We start from the raw sequence: 19,759 nt of genomic DNA, 5'->3' as shown, positions 1-19,759 counted from the left end.
CTCTCCAAATAGTAACGACCAATTAGATGCCTCCCCCTCCCCTTCTCAATGCTCTCTTACTTGTGATATAATTTCTTGTATAGAAGCTATGTATCTTTATTACTTCTTTAGCCCTCCTACTGAGAACTTTCTCTTTCTTATCTTGCAATGGGACAGATCATCCTCTGGAGGTTTTTAATAAACAACTTTTCTGCCTTCTACTGAGTGATCTCTGAGTAGTCATTTTGGGTAAGGGTCTTCTACATCCCTTACAAAAGGGACTTTATTTTTTTTTATTATAGCTTTTTTATTTACAAGTTATATGCATGGTAATTTTTCAGCATTGACAATTGCAAAACCTTTTGTTCCAACTTTTCCCCTCCTCCCCACCCCCTCCCCCAGATGGCAGGTTGACCAGTGCATGTTAAACATGTTAAAGCATAAGTTAAATACAATATATGTATACATGTCCATACAGTTATTTTGCTGTACAAAAAGAATTGGACTTTGAAATAGTGTACAATTAACCTGTGAAGGAAATCAAAAATGCAGGTGGACAAAAATAGAGGGATTGGGAATTCTATGTAATGGTTCTTAGTCATCTCCCAGAGTTCTTTCACTGGGTGTAACTGATTCAATTCATTCCTGCTCTATTGGAACTGATTTGGTTCATCTCATTGTTGAAGAGGACCATGTCGATCAGAATTGATCATCATATAGTATTGTTGTTGAAGTATACAATGATCTCCTGGTCCTGCTTGTTTCACTCAGTATCAGTTCATGTAAGTCTCTCCAGGCCTTTCTGAAATCATCCTGTTGGTCATTTCTTAATAAACAATAATATTCCATAATATTCATATACCACAATTTATTCAGCCATTCTCCAATTGATGGGCATCCACTCAGTTTTGGAAGGGACTTGAGATGCTATTTAATCCACCTAACTCCACCTAACTTTATTTTTACTGATGTTTAAATTGACTAGGACGTTAAAAATCAGTGGCAAAGCCTAGACGTACACCTTGTGTGCTTTGATTATAAATTCACGGTACTATCCACCGTACCACACTGCTTCCCTTTAGCTGGGCAGTCTTCAAATGACAGAGATGGTGGTTAATATTCAAAGCTTTCACAATTTACTAAGACTTGCAGTTTGTTCTTTGTAGAACCAAGCATTTGGGGTCTGGTGGGTTTAGGCTTTATATTGCCCTCTAGTGACAGGTTCATTGAAATGCTGGACTCCAGGGCTGTCAAAAAACAAAATGGAAAAGTTAAGTTTATAAATTGTCTCTTATTTAAAAAAAAAAAAAAAAAAAGATACCCCCCCCCCCCAACTTTGCCAACTTAGGCCTATGAACTGTATCAGATCAACTGAACACATAGTGCCTGCTCTGTAAAGCACAGTCGTACTACGGGATATATAGAGAATCTTATGATTCTGTCCTCAATGAGCTTGCAAGAAAAAAATGTAGACTGGGAAGGACTAATGATGGCCTTTCCTGATATTAAGAGATATTTCATCTTTTGAAACTGAAGATACTGCCTCAATTACCGCTAAATTGACTCCTTTCAACCTAGGACCAAGTATCTTAGGTCATCAGCGACGTTCTGCCCCTCCTAAACTCTAAAGGGAGAGAATAATAGCCACTTTTGCTTTCACTGGGATTAAGGCTGGAAACCAGAAGACTCATAGATTTCTTCTGTCAGATAAAGAATCCAGGTCGAGGAAGGAATTAGCCTGTAGATAACTCTAGGATAGAGACTAGGAAAGACCCGGTTTAAGAAGTCCCAGGCCCCTCCCCTGCCTTAGAACAGGTTGAGTTGGGGTTTAAAGAAGCCGCGGCCCACGCTGCACTAGAGTCCGTGGAGTGAGAGGGACATAAATTCATAAATTCAGCCACTTCTCCCTTCCTATACGACCCCTCCCCCGTTCCGAGATCCTCAGAGGCAAGTGCTGCTGTCTGTGAGCTCCCCTTCCCGAGGGTCAGAAGTGGGTGGAAGTGGTGTCCAGGCCAGGAGGAGTCAGAGAAGGAAAAAAGGAGTGGGACACACACACACACACACACACACACACACACACACACACACACACGACATAGAGAGTGGGGGAAGCGCGGACCCGCCCAGCTTCGGGCGCTCCTTGTTAGCATTGGCTACGGCCGCCGCCTCCCGCCCGCCGGGAGCCTGTTGTTGCACGATGTGTACATGGAGCTGCTTCCTCTCCCCCTGACTGTTGCTTTGCTCGGGAACCCGCTGCGCCCAGGTATCCCAGCTCCTGCGGCTCACCCTGATCCCGGCGTTCTGCCCGGTGGTCCACGCCAGGCGCCGCGCCAGCCTCGCCAGCCTCGCCAGAAGCAGCTTCACTGCCGCAGGGATTGCCCAGGGTGCCTACTACTGGAAGACTTGGTCGCCTGAGGGGGGTGTGGTGGTGGTGGTAGAGGTGGCAGTGTGTGTGTGTGTGTGTGTGTGTGTGTGTGCGTGCGTGTGCATTTCGGATCTTTGCCCCTCACCCCTTTACTCCACCACACACTCCCTTTGGCTTTTTCTGCCTTTCCGCCTCTGGCTCCAGCCGAGTGAACCATGTCTGCGAGAGGTGAGTCAGTGTAAGGGGAAGGAGACCACTGTACCGTGGCGGATGAGGGTCTGCAGCAGAGGTTCCGTGCGGGGTGGGGGAAGGGAAGAGCAGCAGGGCAGGTGCAGAAGGGTTCACCTGCTACCAGACATACCTTGAAGGCCCTTTGCCCTGCCCGAAACTTTGGCAGCAGAATTCAGGGCTCTGGACAGACAGGGAAGCCGTCCCCCTTGACCTTGAGCCCAGTATGTCTGGGCGAAGCCTCAGGCCAAAGTCGGTGCAAGGTTCACCTGTGTAACCTGCCGGCCGGGGCGGAGGTGCTAGGGGAATGGGGCAGTGGGGTTTACTACTGCGTGATTCACTCTAGAGCTCTCGGAAGGTTGGCCGGCAAGGGGGAAGAGATTTTTTTCCCCCTCTTCTTGTTACCATTTTGCTGGGTGATGGAAAGAATCCAGGGCTTGATGCAGCAAGATTTAAAGCTGCAGTGTGTGTGTCTCCCCAACCCTTTCCCTTTTTTCTTTTTCCAAGCGAAATTCCCATTTGGGTTCGTCTTTCCATTTTTCCCCTTCTTCCTCCACTCACTTCTTTCTGAAATGAAGGTAGTCACTGCGGGTGGAATTAGATACAAGGGAAAGAAATCAGCATTAGCATTCCTCTGCTTTTCAGCAAGGGCAAAATGACTATTTCTTGCCATCTGGAGCCAGAGATGATGCTGGGTAGAGTGGGTTAGTCATAGCTCAGTGGCTGTTACTATGAGGGAAATATTAAAGAGATCAAGTAATTCTGCAGCTTGTGAGCAGTTGTAATGAAGTGGTTTGCTTGTTTTGTCATAATTATTTAAGGAAAATGTTGATTATTTTTAGAAAGTGGATTTGAAAAATGCTTTTATAAGCACCTCTTCTTCAGACACAATGGACATAACTTGCACAAGGAATTACAGCGAGATTTTTAAGGAAGCTAAACTTTAATCCTACTTTGGGGAGAAATAGCTTGACTGTGAATACTTCAGTACTATGTTTCAAGGTTCATCCCAGGTCATGTAGTAGATTAAGAAATCACCTTTCTAATCTAAGGACAGAAGATTTTGCCTCCCATTTCTATATGGCCATTGATTTTTGAGTCACTTCTGTTTTGTGCTAATTGGTTATAATATATTTGAATTGAAGAAGGTACAGAATTTGAACACTAGGGAAAATGATCAGAATTTATTTGCTTTGTAGACTGTGTCCTGGGTGTGAATGGTGGTGGGGATCTTCAGAAATTTTTGCATGCCTTTAGGAAATCATTCCCAGTGTTCCTGTGTGTATGTAGAAAATATATATATATATATAAATAGCATAGTAAAAATCTGAAATAGTAACACTGACATTTAGAAACTTCTAATGATGGAAAGTGCATAAATTGTCTATTGTCCACACTTTTTCTCAGGATAGAATTGAACTTATGACATTTTGCCTTCCCCTCAATCCCATTATAATGTCTGGGAGAGTTGTATTAGGGAATCCATGGGAATACAGTATGGGCTCAAGAAGTTTCAAGTTCCTTAAATTAACTTCACCCTACTACTAATATGAAAATATGAAGTTCTTAAGTTTTATTTCCCCCCAAAATGTAGGAAATGGAATTGAAATCTCTTTATCAATTCAGTGGAGTTTTGTCGTGAAAGGATTGGGCCTGGAAACTTACACCCACTATGGACCAGAAATGGGCATGATGATTTTGAGGAAATTCATAGGTTTTTCAACCCTTTGGACTCTAGGGTTTAGAGGCAGTAAGGATCTTAAAGACCATCTAATTCCAGCCCATTATTTTACAGGTGAGGAAACTGAGCTCAGAGAATCTCAAGACATGAGATTTGCCCATGTTCACCAGGAAAAGAGAAAAAATAAATTTGCCATGGTCACTTATTAAAGGTTTATTACATTTTGAACCATCTTAGTGATCATTTAGTAATGACATATAATTGAGGGTGGGAGTTGGCAAATACCTCTGAGCCTGTTATAAAATTAGTCCTTTTAGGCTACTGCTTCTCTTTCATTATTGAGTACTAGAAGTTTCTTAACTTTATATATATTTCATTTTTTAAGGAATCATCTCACATCATTTCATTTATTATGACTTACCAAATAGATTAGCTTCAGGATCTGATGAAATTAAGACAGTACCTTGGGTGTGGCACATTTTCATCACTGGGAGTCAGCACTACTAGCCTAGTGGTTTTGCACAAAGAGCCTTTCATGAAACTACAGTAAGCTTTGAAAAAAGACAAGCATTTATGGGGGGAAGACAGGTGAGCAAGCATGATAGAAAAGTGTAAATCCATTGTTTTTAATGAAAAGTTTCAAAGAACACCAATGTTGACTCAGAGGAACTATCTTTGTATTGAACAATAGCAATCTCTATCCCTTCTCAAAACAACAATAACAACAACAAAAACTAGGGTTAAGATCTGGTATTTACTCTCTGATTGATTTGCCCAGGATTATACCAGTAGCAAGTAAAAGAGCATCCCAGATCGGACTCTAAATCTTGTGCTTTTTCTACCATGCTCCTATACTATCCCTCTGCTAGATTTGAAGGTAACAGAGTTGAGATGCATGTAAATCATCTCAGATGCATGAATGCAGAGCAAGGACACTTGTGTTTCTTTCTCATGTGGTGCCCAATATCATATATTTTACATGTTGTTCAATCATTTCAGTCGTGTCCAATTCTTTGTGACCCCTTTTGTAGTTTTCTTCAAAAGGATGCTGGCATGGTTTGTCATTTCCTTCTCCAGTTCATTTTTACAAATGAGGAAACGGAGGCAAACAGGGTTAAAGTGATTTACTCAAGGTCACACAGCTTGTAAATATCTGAAACCAGACTTCAACTCAGATCTTCCTGACTCCAGGCCTGGCACTCTATTCACTGTGCCACCTAGCTGGCACATATTACATAGTAGATGCTTAGAAAGTAATAGTTGCTTGATTTGTGGAGCAATTTCCTTTGCATCCTTTCTATTTCTTCTCCTATTTTGTACTTAGCATAGTATAATAGAATTAAGACTACCTCTAACTCCATCTGGTGACTGTAAATTACTTTGTCTCTCTTTAAGTCTTAATCCAGGCAATTGGACCCCAATCTTAATAGTAACAGTTGGCATTTATTTGGTGGGTGTGTAGAGCACTCTGAATTCATTGTCTCATTTGAACCTCACGATGTCTTTGTGATCTAGATTATAGAATTCCAGTAAGCTAGTATTTATTAATCATGTGTTTTATGTTTGGTATTGTGCTAAGGTCCTGGAGATTAAGGCATAAGTGAAAAACTGTACCTATTCCCAAGGAGCTTTTATTCTGCTGCTGATGCAACATCTAAATGAAAAATAATTTGAAGAGAGAAAGAAAAATAAAGAGAGGGGCTCAGGCACAGGAGATGAGCCTTTAAAAAAGTTAGAGATTGTAAGCCATGAAATTGAGGAGGCACTACATTCTAGCTAAGTATAGCAAGCTGTGCAAAATTAAGAAGGTGGAGATGGAATATTGGGTTCTGTGAAGAGCAAATAGGTCAGTTTGACTGAAGAACAGTATTATGATCCTCATTTACATAAGAGGAACCTGAGGCTCAGAGTACTTAAATAACTTACCTATAATCACATAATTCCTATTGTCATATGGCTAGCAAGTGGAACTCAAAATTTCCTCAATCAATAAGCAATTACCAAGCACTTGTCATGTGCCACAAATTAAAAGTCTCTAATCTCAAGAAACTCACAGTCTAACAGGGGAGAAAATATGAAAACAGGAATATGTACAAATATATATTTATACACAATAGAATAAATTGGATAGGATCACCAGAGGGAAGGAACTAACAAACAATTGGTAAAGTGTTCTTTTAGAAGATAGTATTGTACTTGGGAGTTTGTACTTTCACTTCAGAGATTTCCTCTTAATTTGTCACTTGGGACACTCTCAGTACTTAGAAAATAAGAAAATAAGGAAAGCCAGAAGGCAGAGAAAATTGCAGGGATGGGAGACAGCCAATGAAAATGCTCAGAATTGAGAAGTGGAATATCTTGTAAAAAAAAAAAAAAAAAAGAATAGCAATGAGGCCAGGATCAATGGATTGCAGAGTATGTGAGGTGAAGTAAGGAGTAAAAAGACTGAAAAGATGGTGGTGATGAACCAAAATATTAATGGTTTTAAAAGCCAGAGAATTTTGTATTTAATCCTAGAGATGAATTGGAGCCATTGTAATTTATTGAATGGAGGGTAGGGATGACTGGTCAGATATGTGCTTTAGGAAAACCAATTTGATCACTGAGTGAATTGTAGGGGGAGAAACCTGAAGCAGGCACATCAACTAGCAGACGATTGCAATAGACCAGATATGCTGATATAAAATATAAGATACTGAAGTGATGGGTAATGAGTGTCAGGAAAGAAGATGTTACAGGGAGTTAAGAGGATTTGGCAACAGATTGGATATTGGGTGGAAGTGGGAGAAATTGAAGAGTCAGGGATGATACCAAAGTTACAAGCCTATATGTCTGAGAGGATGGCAGTACCTTTAATGATAAGAGGAAATTTAGGAAGAGGGGAAAGTTTGTGGAGAAATATAATGAGTTCAGTTTTGGACATGTTAAATTTAAGATTTTTATTGGTTATCCTATTTGAGATATTTAATAGTAAATTGGAGATTCAAGACTATAGAGATTAGAACTAAATATGTAAATTCGAGAATCCTTAACATTGAGATGATATTGAGTTCCCAAGAGTTAATGAGAGCATTAAGGAAAATAGTATAGAGGGAGAAGAAGACCCAGGACAGAGCTTGATGAGATACCCACATTTAGCAGGCATAACCTGAAGAAAGATCAAGCAAAAGAAACAAGTAGGTAGGAGGAGGCTCAGGAGAGAAGTATCTTAGAATCCTAGAGAGAAGAAATCATCAGAAAAAGAGAATGATCAACATGACAGCAATTCAAGTTGCATAAAGCTTAGAAGAATAAGAAAAGACTATTAGATTCGGCAATTAAAAGATCATTGGTAATTTTGGAAAGAGTAGTTTTGCTTGAATGATGAGGTTGGAAGTCAGATTTAGAAAATTAAGAAGAAAGTGAGTGGAAAAGAAGTGGGGGCCTCAGTTGTAGATGATCTTTTCAAGGGGTTTAGACACAAAAGGGAGGAGAGCTATGGGATAATAGCTAGTGGGATGAATAGATGCAGAGGGAATATTTAAGATGATGGATATATAGGCATGTTTATAGCAGTTTGAAAGTATCAGATAGACAAGGAGTGATCGAAGATAAGTGAGAAAGTGAGTGATAGAGGGCAATCTGCTGGAAAAGATGGGATAGAATGGGATCATATTGGCCAGGAAAGGGTCACCTCTTCATGGGAGTCTTCAGACCCAGAACTATTTCTACTACATTTTGTTCCCTCCCAACACAGTACATATCCCAAAAGTTGTTTTCTTATTGTTTGTAAAATAATTTCCTATGTCAGTAATTCAATCTGGCCAATATTTAGGAAGTAATTCCATGCAAGTCTCTGGGGGGGGGGGGGCCGGGCGGTATAAAAACAAAAATTAAGAACAATCTTTGTCTTCAGGGAGCATTCATTCTACTGGGGAATAGAACCTGAAAACATAAGTGAATACTAGAATAATTGAGGAGAGAGATAACAATAACCAAAGTATCAGGAAAGGCAACTTAGGGCAAATTGGCACCTAAGATGAATGGGGAAGGAACTTAAGTGATTGATGAAAGGAGGGGGATATCCCAAGCTCTGGGAGAGAGTCTGTTCCAAGGAATAGAGTAGGAAGAATGGATACTGAGTTTGGCCAGAGGAGTTTTCCCTCTTCTGACCTGTTCTAGCTCAGAACATTTACTTTGCCCCTTTAAGTAGGAGATAGAGATGGGTAAGGTGGAGTAGAAATTTAGAGTCTTAACTCAGGACATTCCTTCAGTCCTTAGGAAATAAGTCTTTTCTTAGTTTTTAATGACAGAAATATATTTTAATTTAAGTACTTTGACTGAACTATCTGTTCTATATGTATGTATATTTGATCTAAGGGAATTTATCAACAGTTTAGATGGAGTATACACTATTTTTGATATTACCAATTCTTTTCAGCTAGAAAGACTTTCAGATTATCTCTGATATAAATCTTCTAATGCTTGCAGATTAATAAAATCTTGCTTGGGAAAGTGGGGATTTGAATCGTTGTTTATTCTTTAAAATGTAGATTCCTTTGCAATTTCCTGTGTACTTTGTTTTAAGGCATTTGCAAATACATATAAGCAACATATACATGTTTACATATATGTAAGTATATCCCCATGGATACAAATGTATATATGACATATCCATATAACACTCCACTTCTATCATGTCAGCTTCTTCCTAGAATCTTTTTTCCCTTCAGGGATCTGGAGGAAATATGAAATAATTTGACTTCTTTCTCAAAACTGAAAGCCAAAAAACTATGATCTTTTTATATGTAGTTCTCATTGATTCTTCCCCTAATGCAGGTGTGGAACATTGAGTAACTAATTTCAGACAATGAGGAGATTCATTTGCATTTCATGAAAATGACTCTTTGAACTAAGGAATCACACACACACATTAAACGCTTACATTTAAATCCGATCTCTGACATGTACTAACTGTGTGACCATGGTCAAGTCACTTAATCTCTGCTTCAGTTTCCTTATTTGTAAAATGGGGATAATAATACCACCTGCTTCCCAGCTCAAATATACTTTACTTACCCAAATAATTTTCATTTTTAGTTATATGCAAGGTGCTTTTTGTTAAATTATCTAGTTCTCCAGCATTGAGAATAATAGTACAATGAAAGTGCTATGCTAATTGGAGTTTGGTTTGTTTTTTGTTTGGGGTGAGGGGAATGGGAGATCTGTGAGTTCATTAGTGTGGAAGACTTCCAGTGTGGAAACATGATCCTGTAATAGAGATCAGCAACTCCTATAATTTACAACCTACAGTTGCATACAGCACAAAGAGGTTAAGTGACTTGGCATGATACAATTAGTGTAAAAATTTTATATAAAAAATTTGTAAACTTTAAGGAATTTTACTGGTGATGACAAATACCTTACAATTGCGATGTTATGGGAGGACTTTATGTTTACACATATTTCTCTTTCTCATTCCTTCTAGTTTTAGGTTCAATTCCACTTGAACATGAAATGAATATATAGGCATTTTCCATGTGCACTCATTCCATGTTACCTAATAAAGGCTCACACTTTATTTTTTTGATAAAAGATTTTTTTACTAGTATTTTATTTTTCCAAATACATGCAAAAGTAGTTTTTTTTTTTTTTTAACATTTGTCTTTCAAAATCTTGTGTTCCAGATTTTAACCCCTTTCTTCTCCCCTTCCACCTCCCCAAGACAGCAAATAATCTGATATAGGTTAAATACATCACATTTATTTCTTAGGATTTTTACTCATTTTGAGCAGGTAGGTAGTATAGTTTATAATGTCTAGCCTGGAGTCAGGCAGATCCAAGTTCAAATGTGGCCTCAGACATTTATTATCTATGTGATACCAAGCAAGTCATGTAACCCTGTTTGTCTCAGTTTCCTCATATGTAAAATAACATGGAAAAGGAAATAGCAAATCACCCAACTATTTTTGCAATGAAAACTACAAATGGGGTTATGACGAGTTGGACATGACCAAAACGACTGAATAACAATAAACAACATTATCTTTAGTTGTTTATTAGTTGAATTCTGCTAATGTCTGAACTGAACAATTCATACACTGTTGGCTCTCTGCTTTAAGAAGTGGTCTTCAGCAACATAGCACTTATAAAGATAAAACCTATCTGTACATCACTCCTGGATCAGTGTCCACCCAATCTCTGTACCTAATTTTATGTAGTCCCCATATACACAAGTCTTTGAATTTTCTAAAGGATCTATTCATTGATTTTTCTTTTCCTCCAGCTTTCTCCCTTACCAGAAAAATTTCAAAGGTAGAGAACTTCTCTGTACTTTTACAGTGTAGTCTGTAAACTCTCTTTATCAAAAAGATCAGACATGGTGTTCTTTGCTGTCTGTCACATATGCCTCATAATCTAGAGGACAAATGTCAACATTCTGTCACAGAAGACAGCTTGAGGCTAAAGACTATTCATGCTTTAATTGGGAAGTGAGCTATATTAATTCAGACCAAAGAGAGTAGGAAGATTAATGTGGATAAAATAATAGTATAAATTCTGAATTTGGAAATCTATAATTGGATTTGAGCATGATCACAAATCTTATTTATAAAAATATATATATATATTTTCCATGCCCACTGAGAATTGAATGGAAGGGATTTATTTGCTTTTTAACTTAGGCTAGGAATGAGGAAGATTTCTTACTCTAAGAATCAAAGGATATGTTAACAAAAGCAGGAATATGTATATTTTTTTCCTTTTTAAAGTCTGAGCTTGGGTCCAACTTCTCTTTCTGAGAAAGGAACGTTTATTTGCTTATTGCTCAAATTTGTGTGTCAGTGACTCAATAGTGGCTCCAGCTCACAAACACATCTGGGGCTGATGTATTCCTTGGTTTCCAGTGTTTTTTTTTTTTTCCTATCAGTCCAGTATTGATTATCTGCATGAGTTTCCTTTTGACATGTACAACAAATCTTGAACACAAAGCTGGCTTCCCCTCACCCTTAAGAAGACTTTTGAACTATTTCTCTTCACCAGAAGGTAGCAAGCAGCAAATATCATTAAAATAACAAATCAAATTAAATTTAGAGTAAGCAAAATATTAAGAAAATAAATATGCTACAAACATCACATGCACTCCAAAGGAGGAAAATCCTTTTGAATTATTTGGGGAGGAAGATATATATATATATATATATATATATATATATATATATATGTATAATATATATGTTTCTCTTTCTTTTCCCCCAATAATAGAGAGATAATTGAATAGAGATGGAGGGGACAAAATGCCTAGTTTATTTTTGTCCTTGCACATTTTATATAAGTTACTATATTTCTTCTATGGGTTGTGTGTGGCTCATAAGTAGACTCAATTTCCCTTTTGTCTAAGCACCATTTGATCCTACGTGACTTTGTTCTGTTACTCTATATCTAATGTGAAGAAGCATAGATATAGATACTTAATAGAATTGGAGGGTGACAGAATTATTCTTCTTCTCCCCTACCGCCCATTATGGCCATTGTTTTTGTTCTGTTTTGTTGTTTTAATTTTGTTTTAAAGTGAGGGAAAATCATGAAACAGTTACTCCAATCAGATGTGTTTATACATTGTTACTTTCACAAAAGAAAGAAAGAAAAGGTTTTGTTTTGATGGGCTATATTGTCATAAGATTATTTGCCAGGGATATTGAAGATATTTACATGATTTCATAAAACTGGAGAACAAAGGGAAGTAACTTTTTCATGTCTGTTCTGAGAGAGGTTATGCTTCCCCTGAGTCATCAATAACTTTTCCTTTATTGCTCCTGAGAGGCTTCTTGGAATCTCAGGTATCAGAATTTTAAAACTAGATGAAAATTCATCAGTCATCTAGTGCACCTTTCTTTCCTCCATTTTAAAGGTGATAGAACTGAGACCCAGAGAGCTAAAGAAATTTACTCTGTATCTTCCTGCTTATTAGTGGCTGAGGTGGGACTGTGGCTTGGGTACAAATCTCATCTCTGTCACTTAATATGTGTGGACCTCAGGCAAGTCATTTAACTTCTTCAAATCTCAGTTTTGAAAGAGTTGGACTAGTTAATTTCTGAGATCTCTTCCAGTTCTAAATCTATATTCCTATGACTTACCTGACTTCCAATTCAGTGTTTTTTGCCTTTACTACTTTTGTTATATTGCCTTCCTTTTTAATCTTTCTCTTTCTTTTCATCTGAAGTTTGATTTTGAGAATGATCTCAGATCTGTCACTCATTCCTCTTGTATTTTATTTTACATAACAGTAGTTGTTGTAGCAGATGTTTATTAAATGCCTAATTCCTCATTTATAAAATAATAATGATGATGATGACAGGTAACATTTATGTAGTATTTACTATGTGCCAAGAATTTGTTAAGTACTTTACAAATACTATCACATAGCGATTTGGAACTATGCTCAAAAAGTTATCAAACTGTGCATACTCTTTGATCCAGCAGTGTTTCTACTGGGCCTATATACCAAAGAAATCTTAAAGGAAGGAAAGGGACTCACATGTGCAAAAATGTTTGTGGAAGCCCTTTTCATAGTGGCAAGAAATTGGAAACTGGATGCCAATCATTTGAAGAATGGCTGAATAAGTTATGGTATATGAATGTTATAGAATTTTATTATTCTATAAGAAATGATCAGCAGGATGATTTTAGAGAGGCCTGGGGAGACTTACATGAACTGATGCGAAATGAAATGAGCTGAACCAGGAGATCATTGTATACGGCAATAAGATTATGTGATGATCAATTCTTTGTTTTTATTTTTCTTATTTTAGTTTTTTATTTACAAGACATATGCATGGGTAATTTTCTAGCATTGACCCTTGCAAAACTTTCTATTCCAACTTTTCCCCTCCTTTCTCCCACCTCCTCCCTTAGATGGCAGGTAGATCAATACATGTTAAATATGTTAAAGTATATGTTAAATACAATATATATATATATATACATATACATATTTATATAGTTATCTTGCTGCACAAGAAAAATCGGATTTAGAAATAAGGTAAAAATACCTGAGAAGGAAAACAAAAATGCAAGCAGACAAAAACAGAGGGAGTGGAAATGCTATATTGTGGTCTACACTCTTTTCCTATAATTCTTTTGCTGGGTGTAGGTGGTTCTCTTCATTACTGAACAATTGTAATTGATTTGGTTCATCTAATTTTTGAAGAGAGCCATGTTCATGATGATCAATTCTGATGGATGTGGCTCTTTCCAACAATAAGATGATTGATGCCAGTTCCAATGATCTTGTGACAAAGAGAGCCATCTATACCCAGAGAGAAGATTATGGGAACTGAATGTGGATCACAGCATAACATTCTCACTCTTTCTTGTTCGCTTGCATTTTGTTTTCTTACTCATTAACTTTCCTTTTTGATCTGATTTTTCTTGTGCTAATTATATAAATATGTTTACACACATTGGATTTAACATATATTTTAATATATATAACATATTGGATTGCTTGACATCTAGGGGAGGGGGTGGGAGGAAGGAGGGGAAAATCTGAAACACAAGGCTATGCAAGGGTCAGTGTTGAAAAATTATCCATGCATATATTTTGAAAACAGAAAACTTTATAAAACAACAACAAAAAAGCAAATAACATTTCATTTGATCTTCACAACAATCCTAGAAAGTTGGTTCCATTATTATTCCCATTTTACAGATGAGAAAGCAGACAAACAGAAGTGGAATGATTTTCCCAGAGGTGAAGTGATATAGTTAGTGAAGTCTGAGGTCACATTTCTACTCAGGTCTTCCTGACTCCAGGCCTGGGGCTCTATCTATTTATTGTGCCACTGATGGAAAATTATTGTGAACAATATCCCATATCCAGATTCCTGTGAGATTGACAACATGCACTTTGTCACTCCAAGAAAAGAGTTTTGGACCATAGAATTGGATTGAATTTTAGAAGGTATCTAATTCAAATCTCTCATTTTGCAGATGAGAAAACTGAATTTTTTTTGTTAAAAACCTTGACCAAGATCATATAAGTAGCAAGTGACAGAAGCAATATTTGAAGCCAGGTCTTCTCATTCCAGATTCAGCTTCTGGACTCTATGTGGAGTCTAAATAATTAACAAAATGCTGATTTGAAAAAAAGATCTAACTCTTTAATAGATGACTACCACAATGATAGAACAAATGGAAGGGGTTAAGTGACCCAATGAGGAAGCTTTCTCTAGCAGTGTCTGCACTTTTTGCATTTGATCATCAGAGATGTGTCTAAAACATGGAGAGACTGACTTGCTCAGGACCCTAGATAGTCACAATGTGGCAGAGTCAGGACTGTAAATGAACTGAATACAAAAATGAAGTGCTATGCCTTATAATTGCCATGATCAGTGGCGCTGGAGAATAGAGGAGGAAGAATCTTCCACCTTTTGGTGCAGAGGCAGGGTACTACAAATGAGAAATACTGCACAAATTGACTGTTGTGCTGACTGGGCTAATTGGATTTTGCTTAATTGTTTTTCTTAGTTCCAGGTGTGGGCCCATTGTGAGAACAATTCATCTGGAAATAACTATATGTTAAAATGTAAGGGCATTAATAAAAATTACTTTAAAACAAAGCATATCAGCCGGGGTGGAGGCACAGGACTATAATTCCTGCTGCTGACATTATCTCTTAAGCTTGAGGTTTCTGAGTTTCAGTGGGTTAAATAATCAAGTGTCTACATTAAGAGTGACACTTCAGGTTGCCTAACAAGGGTAGAATCCGCCTAGGTCAGAAACGGAGTAAGTCAAAGGTCTTGGGCTTATCAGAGTCAAAGCAGACCTGTTAGTAGCCCCTATACTCACAGCTGAGCAAGATAAGAAACTTTAGTCTTTAAAACACAAAACAAAACAAAACACTATCTCTTGTTCTTTCTCATTGTCTTTCCCTTTCACTCAGTGTGTGTTTGTGTGTGTGTTTGTCTTTCTCTGGCTCACACACAAGCACATAACTCTTGTAGGCTTTCTGACAAGTAGGTGGGCAGAAAAATTATTTTAGTATGTATTTTTGCCATCACGATACCAAATGAAGCTGTAAAATCTCCTGCTACATTTTTAAAGAACAGGAATCATTTTTCATCAGCTTTCTGCAAATTGCTTGTTGATTGATTGGATGACCTATGTTTGGTTTGTTTGTTTTTGCCACTGAAACCACTTTAGTTTTCCAATAGACTTGGAAGAAGAGTGTTACATAAATAATAATAATTTTTTGAATAAGTGAAGAGAAGAGATTCCTTTCATTCATAAGTGATAATGTGTCTTCTGCCATAAGAATTAGATATAAAAATTAGATCAGGTCTTTCTATGTTACTGCTTCTGTGGACTAATGTTTTCTCCTCTCTCATAAGTACTGCAGTTTGGTTTTGCTTTTGAGTGTGTCCAAGGGTTTCACTGGTACTTAGCTTTCCTAGTGTTAGAAACTAAAGTCATTAAAAAACTGAGAAACCAGCAGAGAACTAAATAGCAACAATGAAAGGAAATAGGGACAATGAGGTAAAAATCTATTTTAGACTCCCAGCTCTGAATAGAGATGAACAGAAGGAAAAGAAGTCCAAACTTCTGGCTGGGAAGGCAGGCAAACTGTTTTTTAGTTATAAAAGTGAAAAATAGTGAAAAGTAGTATGAGGTTGCTAGCCTTAAAAAATCTTATGATTTGTTTTCATTCTGAAGAAGTAAGCCATAATTTACTTTGTCATTCAATCATATCTTTAAATAATTAATGTGGATATCAGTGAACATTTAATTACTTCTAATGCCTGTGTCCTTGGTTCCCTCTGTTTTCATGAGATTTGTACATGTAAGTCTGATGAATTCTAGGAAAATAATTTATTTTGTTTTCATTTTCTAAATGCTTGTGATTATTTCTCTTTATAGGATGATTTTCTGTATATCTAACTGCATATAGCTTTTGTTATTTGGGGAGAAACCCCTCTATGTAATGTTGCAATATTATTTAAGCATTGCTCAAAAAATGTCTCTGGATAAGCTGTACCTCAATGCCTTGCTGTGATGTAGAGGTGACCCTAAATTCTCTAAGACTGGAGGTGACCCTGGGTTCTCAAAGATTGTGCCAGCAGGAAACAAATTCTGATAGGGTTTTTTTTTTCATAGCTTTATATTTACAAGTTATATGTATGGGTACTTTTACAGCATTGACAATTGCCAAACCTTTTATTCCAATTTTTCCCCTTCTTCTCCCCACCCCGTCCCCTAAATGGCAGGATTACCAGTAGATGTTAAATATATTAAAGTATAAATTAGATACACAATAACTATACATGACCAAACTGTTATTTTGTTGTACAAAAAGAATCAGACTCTGAAATATTATACAATTTGCCTGTGAAGGAAATCCAAAATGCAGGCAGGCAAAAATATAGGGATTAGGAATTCACTGTAATGGTTCTTAGTCATCTCCCAGAGTTCTTTCGCTGGGCATAGCTGGTTCAGTTCATTACTGCTCCATTGGAACTGATTTGGTTCATCTCATTGCTGTAAATGGCCCTGATAGGTTTTAACAAGATGGAAAGCTGTTTACAAACTTTAGTGACAGATAGTGTCACTTTTTGAAAGAGTCGACTGGTTCTCGCTTCAAAGAGTCTGGCTCATCATCACAAATTCAACCACTAGGTAAACCTTTTTCACTACAGTAGCTCATGAAAGATGAAACCATCTTCTAAGACTTGGTTGTATTTTGCATTGGTGAAAGAAGAGTCTATACTTGAAATGGTTTGGTTTGGTTTGGTTAAATTTTGGGGTTGTTGGGTTTTTTTGAAGGGTAAACAAATTCTACCAATTATTAAGTGCAATAAGAAAACAGAGATATGTTATTCTTAATTGTATTTTGGAAAAGTTATACTTATTTTTTTTTTTTGTGGGGGGGAATTGCTAGATCTTTTTTCTTCCTATTTCTTTCTTTAGCTGTATTATCTCACTTGCCTACATTTGAGAGCTAAAGTCCATCTGCATATATTATTTCCCTTGTCATTTGGGACTTAAGCCTTTGGTAAAGTGTATTTCTACCAACCGGTTGCTGATCCTCTATACCTCTTGTATGGATTACTTGTCTGCATTTTGATCCTTGTTCCCCAGTTTCCTCATTGGGATTCTAATTCCTGCCATTTAATGGATACTTCTGAACTTTCATACCTGGCTATAACTTGTAAGATCTGCCTTATTATTTAAACTTTGCCTAACTATCCTAACTCCTGATGAATAGCTGTCTGACAAAGGCTTTTTGGTATAATTTTTCAGTCATTTTTTGGTCATGTCTGACTCTTAATGATCTCATTTGAGGTTTTCTTGGCAGAAATATTGGAGTGGTTTGCATTTCCTTCTCCAGTTCATTTTACAGATAAGGAAACTGAGACAAAATGGGTTAAATGCTTTGCTCACAGTCACCCAGTTGGTAAGTGTTTGAGGCCAAATATGAACTCAGGAAGAGGAATCTTCCTAACTCCAAGTCCAGTATGCTCTATCAACAGCTTCATTCAGCTGCTCTTTGATATAATAATCACTCTTTATTTTCAATTCCTTATTCTTTGGTTCTAAACCCCAAGTATTGCCACTAGCAGTCCAGCATTGTTATTAACATTATAAAAGAATTGCATCTTTACTTCTACCCTTAGTTGTTTCTTATCTTTGAAATGCAGACCCTAGATTAGTTGAGCACCCAGGTCCTTACCAGCTCTAAAGCCATTATATATTACCTGCTCTGGTTCTATTTTTTCTCCTTTTTCTTGTTTCAAAAATTTAGCATGTGCCCTGCAGTGTATCATTCAAGATGTTTTATCAGGGTTGAATTCCCTCTACAAAGTGATAAATTCTGATGATGTCAGACCAATGTAGTAAAGTTACCCAATGTTTGTAGGCTCCTGTTACCACCCTCTCCCTTTTTCCCCTTCATCTACACATTCTAGGACAGTCTAACTTTAGAATTTATCCATTTACAGGACACCTGGAATAGATCACATTTCTGTTCTGGTTTATAGGACCTGAGTTCGGTTGGCAGCAGGATGTAGAAGAAGAAGTGGGGGAAAAAACAGGGAATAGTTTAGAATCATTCAAAGACCAGGTTGTTTTAAAGATGATCATTTGGCTTCAAAGATTCAAACTATGAGATCAGTCAATGTCTGTGAGAGGTAGAGGAGAGGGGATTGTCCAGGAGAAGGCAAATGCTATTAGCCTAAAGTTCAAACTGAGCCCAAGATCCAGGATGTCCTTCAACATAGGCAAGCAAAGAAAAACTTAATTGGCAAGTAGCAGCATCAGAAAATTTTAATAATAACATCATGTTCCTATTTCAAAATCCGATTCTTTTTGTACAACAAAATAGCTGTTTGGACATGTATACTTATATTGTATTTAATTTATACTCTAACATATTTAACATGTATTGGTCAACCTGCCATCTGGGGGAGGGGTGGAGAGAAGGAGGGGGAAAATTGGAACAAAAGGTTTGGCAATTGTCAATGCTGTAAAATTACCTATGCATATAATTTGTAAATAAAAAGCTATAATTAAGAAAAAAATAATATTGTGTTCACTTGAAAATAGATTTTTGCTTGCTGGTCTATTGTATGTAATGAAAAATATAAGAAAATAAAAGCAATTCTGGGAGTCCATGGCATGAAGAGAAATTTTCGCACCTGAGAGTTCCCACATAGATGAAATGGTCTTTTCTAAGACTTAGACTTTTTTTTCCCAGCAGTTTTTCCTATTAAAACTCATGGATCATATCAAGCCCAGCAGCAAAGTGGATGCCCTTCCCCAAGGAAATTGGAGATCAATGAGGGATCCAATTTCCTGGGAATTGAAATAGTAAGACCAAGACAAGTAACAAGACAGACTTACAATGGAGGCTTTGAGCCAATTTGGGTACTTTTTTGGTTGGTGATAAGAATGGTCCTAAATACACGAACTGATGCTGAGTGAAATGAGCAGGACCAGGAGATCATTATATACTTCAACAACAATACTATATGATGACCAGGTCTGATGGACCAGGCCATCCTCAGCAACGAGATCAACCAAATCATTTCCAATGGAGCAGTAATGAACTGAACCAGCTATGCCCAGAAAAAGAACTCTGGGAGATGACTAAAACCATTACATTGAATTCCCAATCCCTATATTTATGCCCACCTGCATTTTTGATTTCCTTCACAAGCTAATTGTACAATATTTCAGAGTCTGATTCTTTTTGTACAGCAAAATAACGTTTTGGTCATGTATACTTATTGTGTATCTAATTTATATTTTAATATATTTAACATCTACTGGTCATCCTGCCATCTAGGGGAGAGGGTGGGGGGGTAAGAGGTGAAAAATTGGAACAAGAGGTTTGGCAATTGTTAATGCTGTAAAGTTACCCATGCATATATCCTGTAAATAAAAGGCTATTAAATAAAATTTAAAAAAAAAAAAAAAAAAAAAAAAAAAAAAAAAAGAATGGTCCTAAAGCTTGGGGTAGAGATTAACAGCTG

At 37.1% G+C, this 19,759-nt stretch overlaps 1 protein-coding gene across 1 annotated transcript in view; it reads left to right on the top strand.

The window, feature by feature from the left end:
* Window positions 1-2,102: 2,102 nt before the first annotated feature.
* The window catches only part of ABLIM1 (actin binding LIM protein 1), a 396,709-nt gene continuing 379,052 nt past the window's right edge, over window positions 2,103-19,759 (top strand). The window contains exon 1 of the mRNA XM_031955891.1: window positions 2,103-2,572. Coding sequence (XP_031811751.1) covers window positions 2,560-2,572 — 13 coding nt within the window. The 5' untranslated portion in view covers window positions 2,103-2,559. The remainder of the gene's footprint in view (window positions 2,573-19,759) is intronic.

The sequence above is a fragment of the Sarcophilus harrisii genome, chromosome 2 (genome assembly GCF_902635505.1).
Source record: "Sarcophilus harrisii chromosome 2, mSarHar1.11, whole genome shotgun sequence".
In the NCBI taxonomy this organism is placed as follows: Eukaryota; Metazoa; Chordata; class Mammalia; order Dasyuromorphia; family Dasyuridae; genus Sarcophilus; species Sarcophilus harrisii.
Note: the sequence above shows the minus strand (reverse complement) of the source record. Positions and strands in the feature narration are given on the sequence as shown.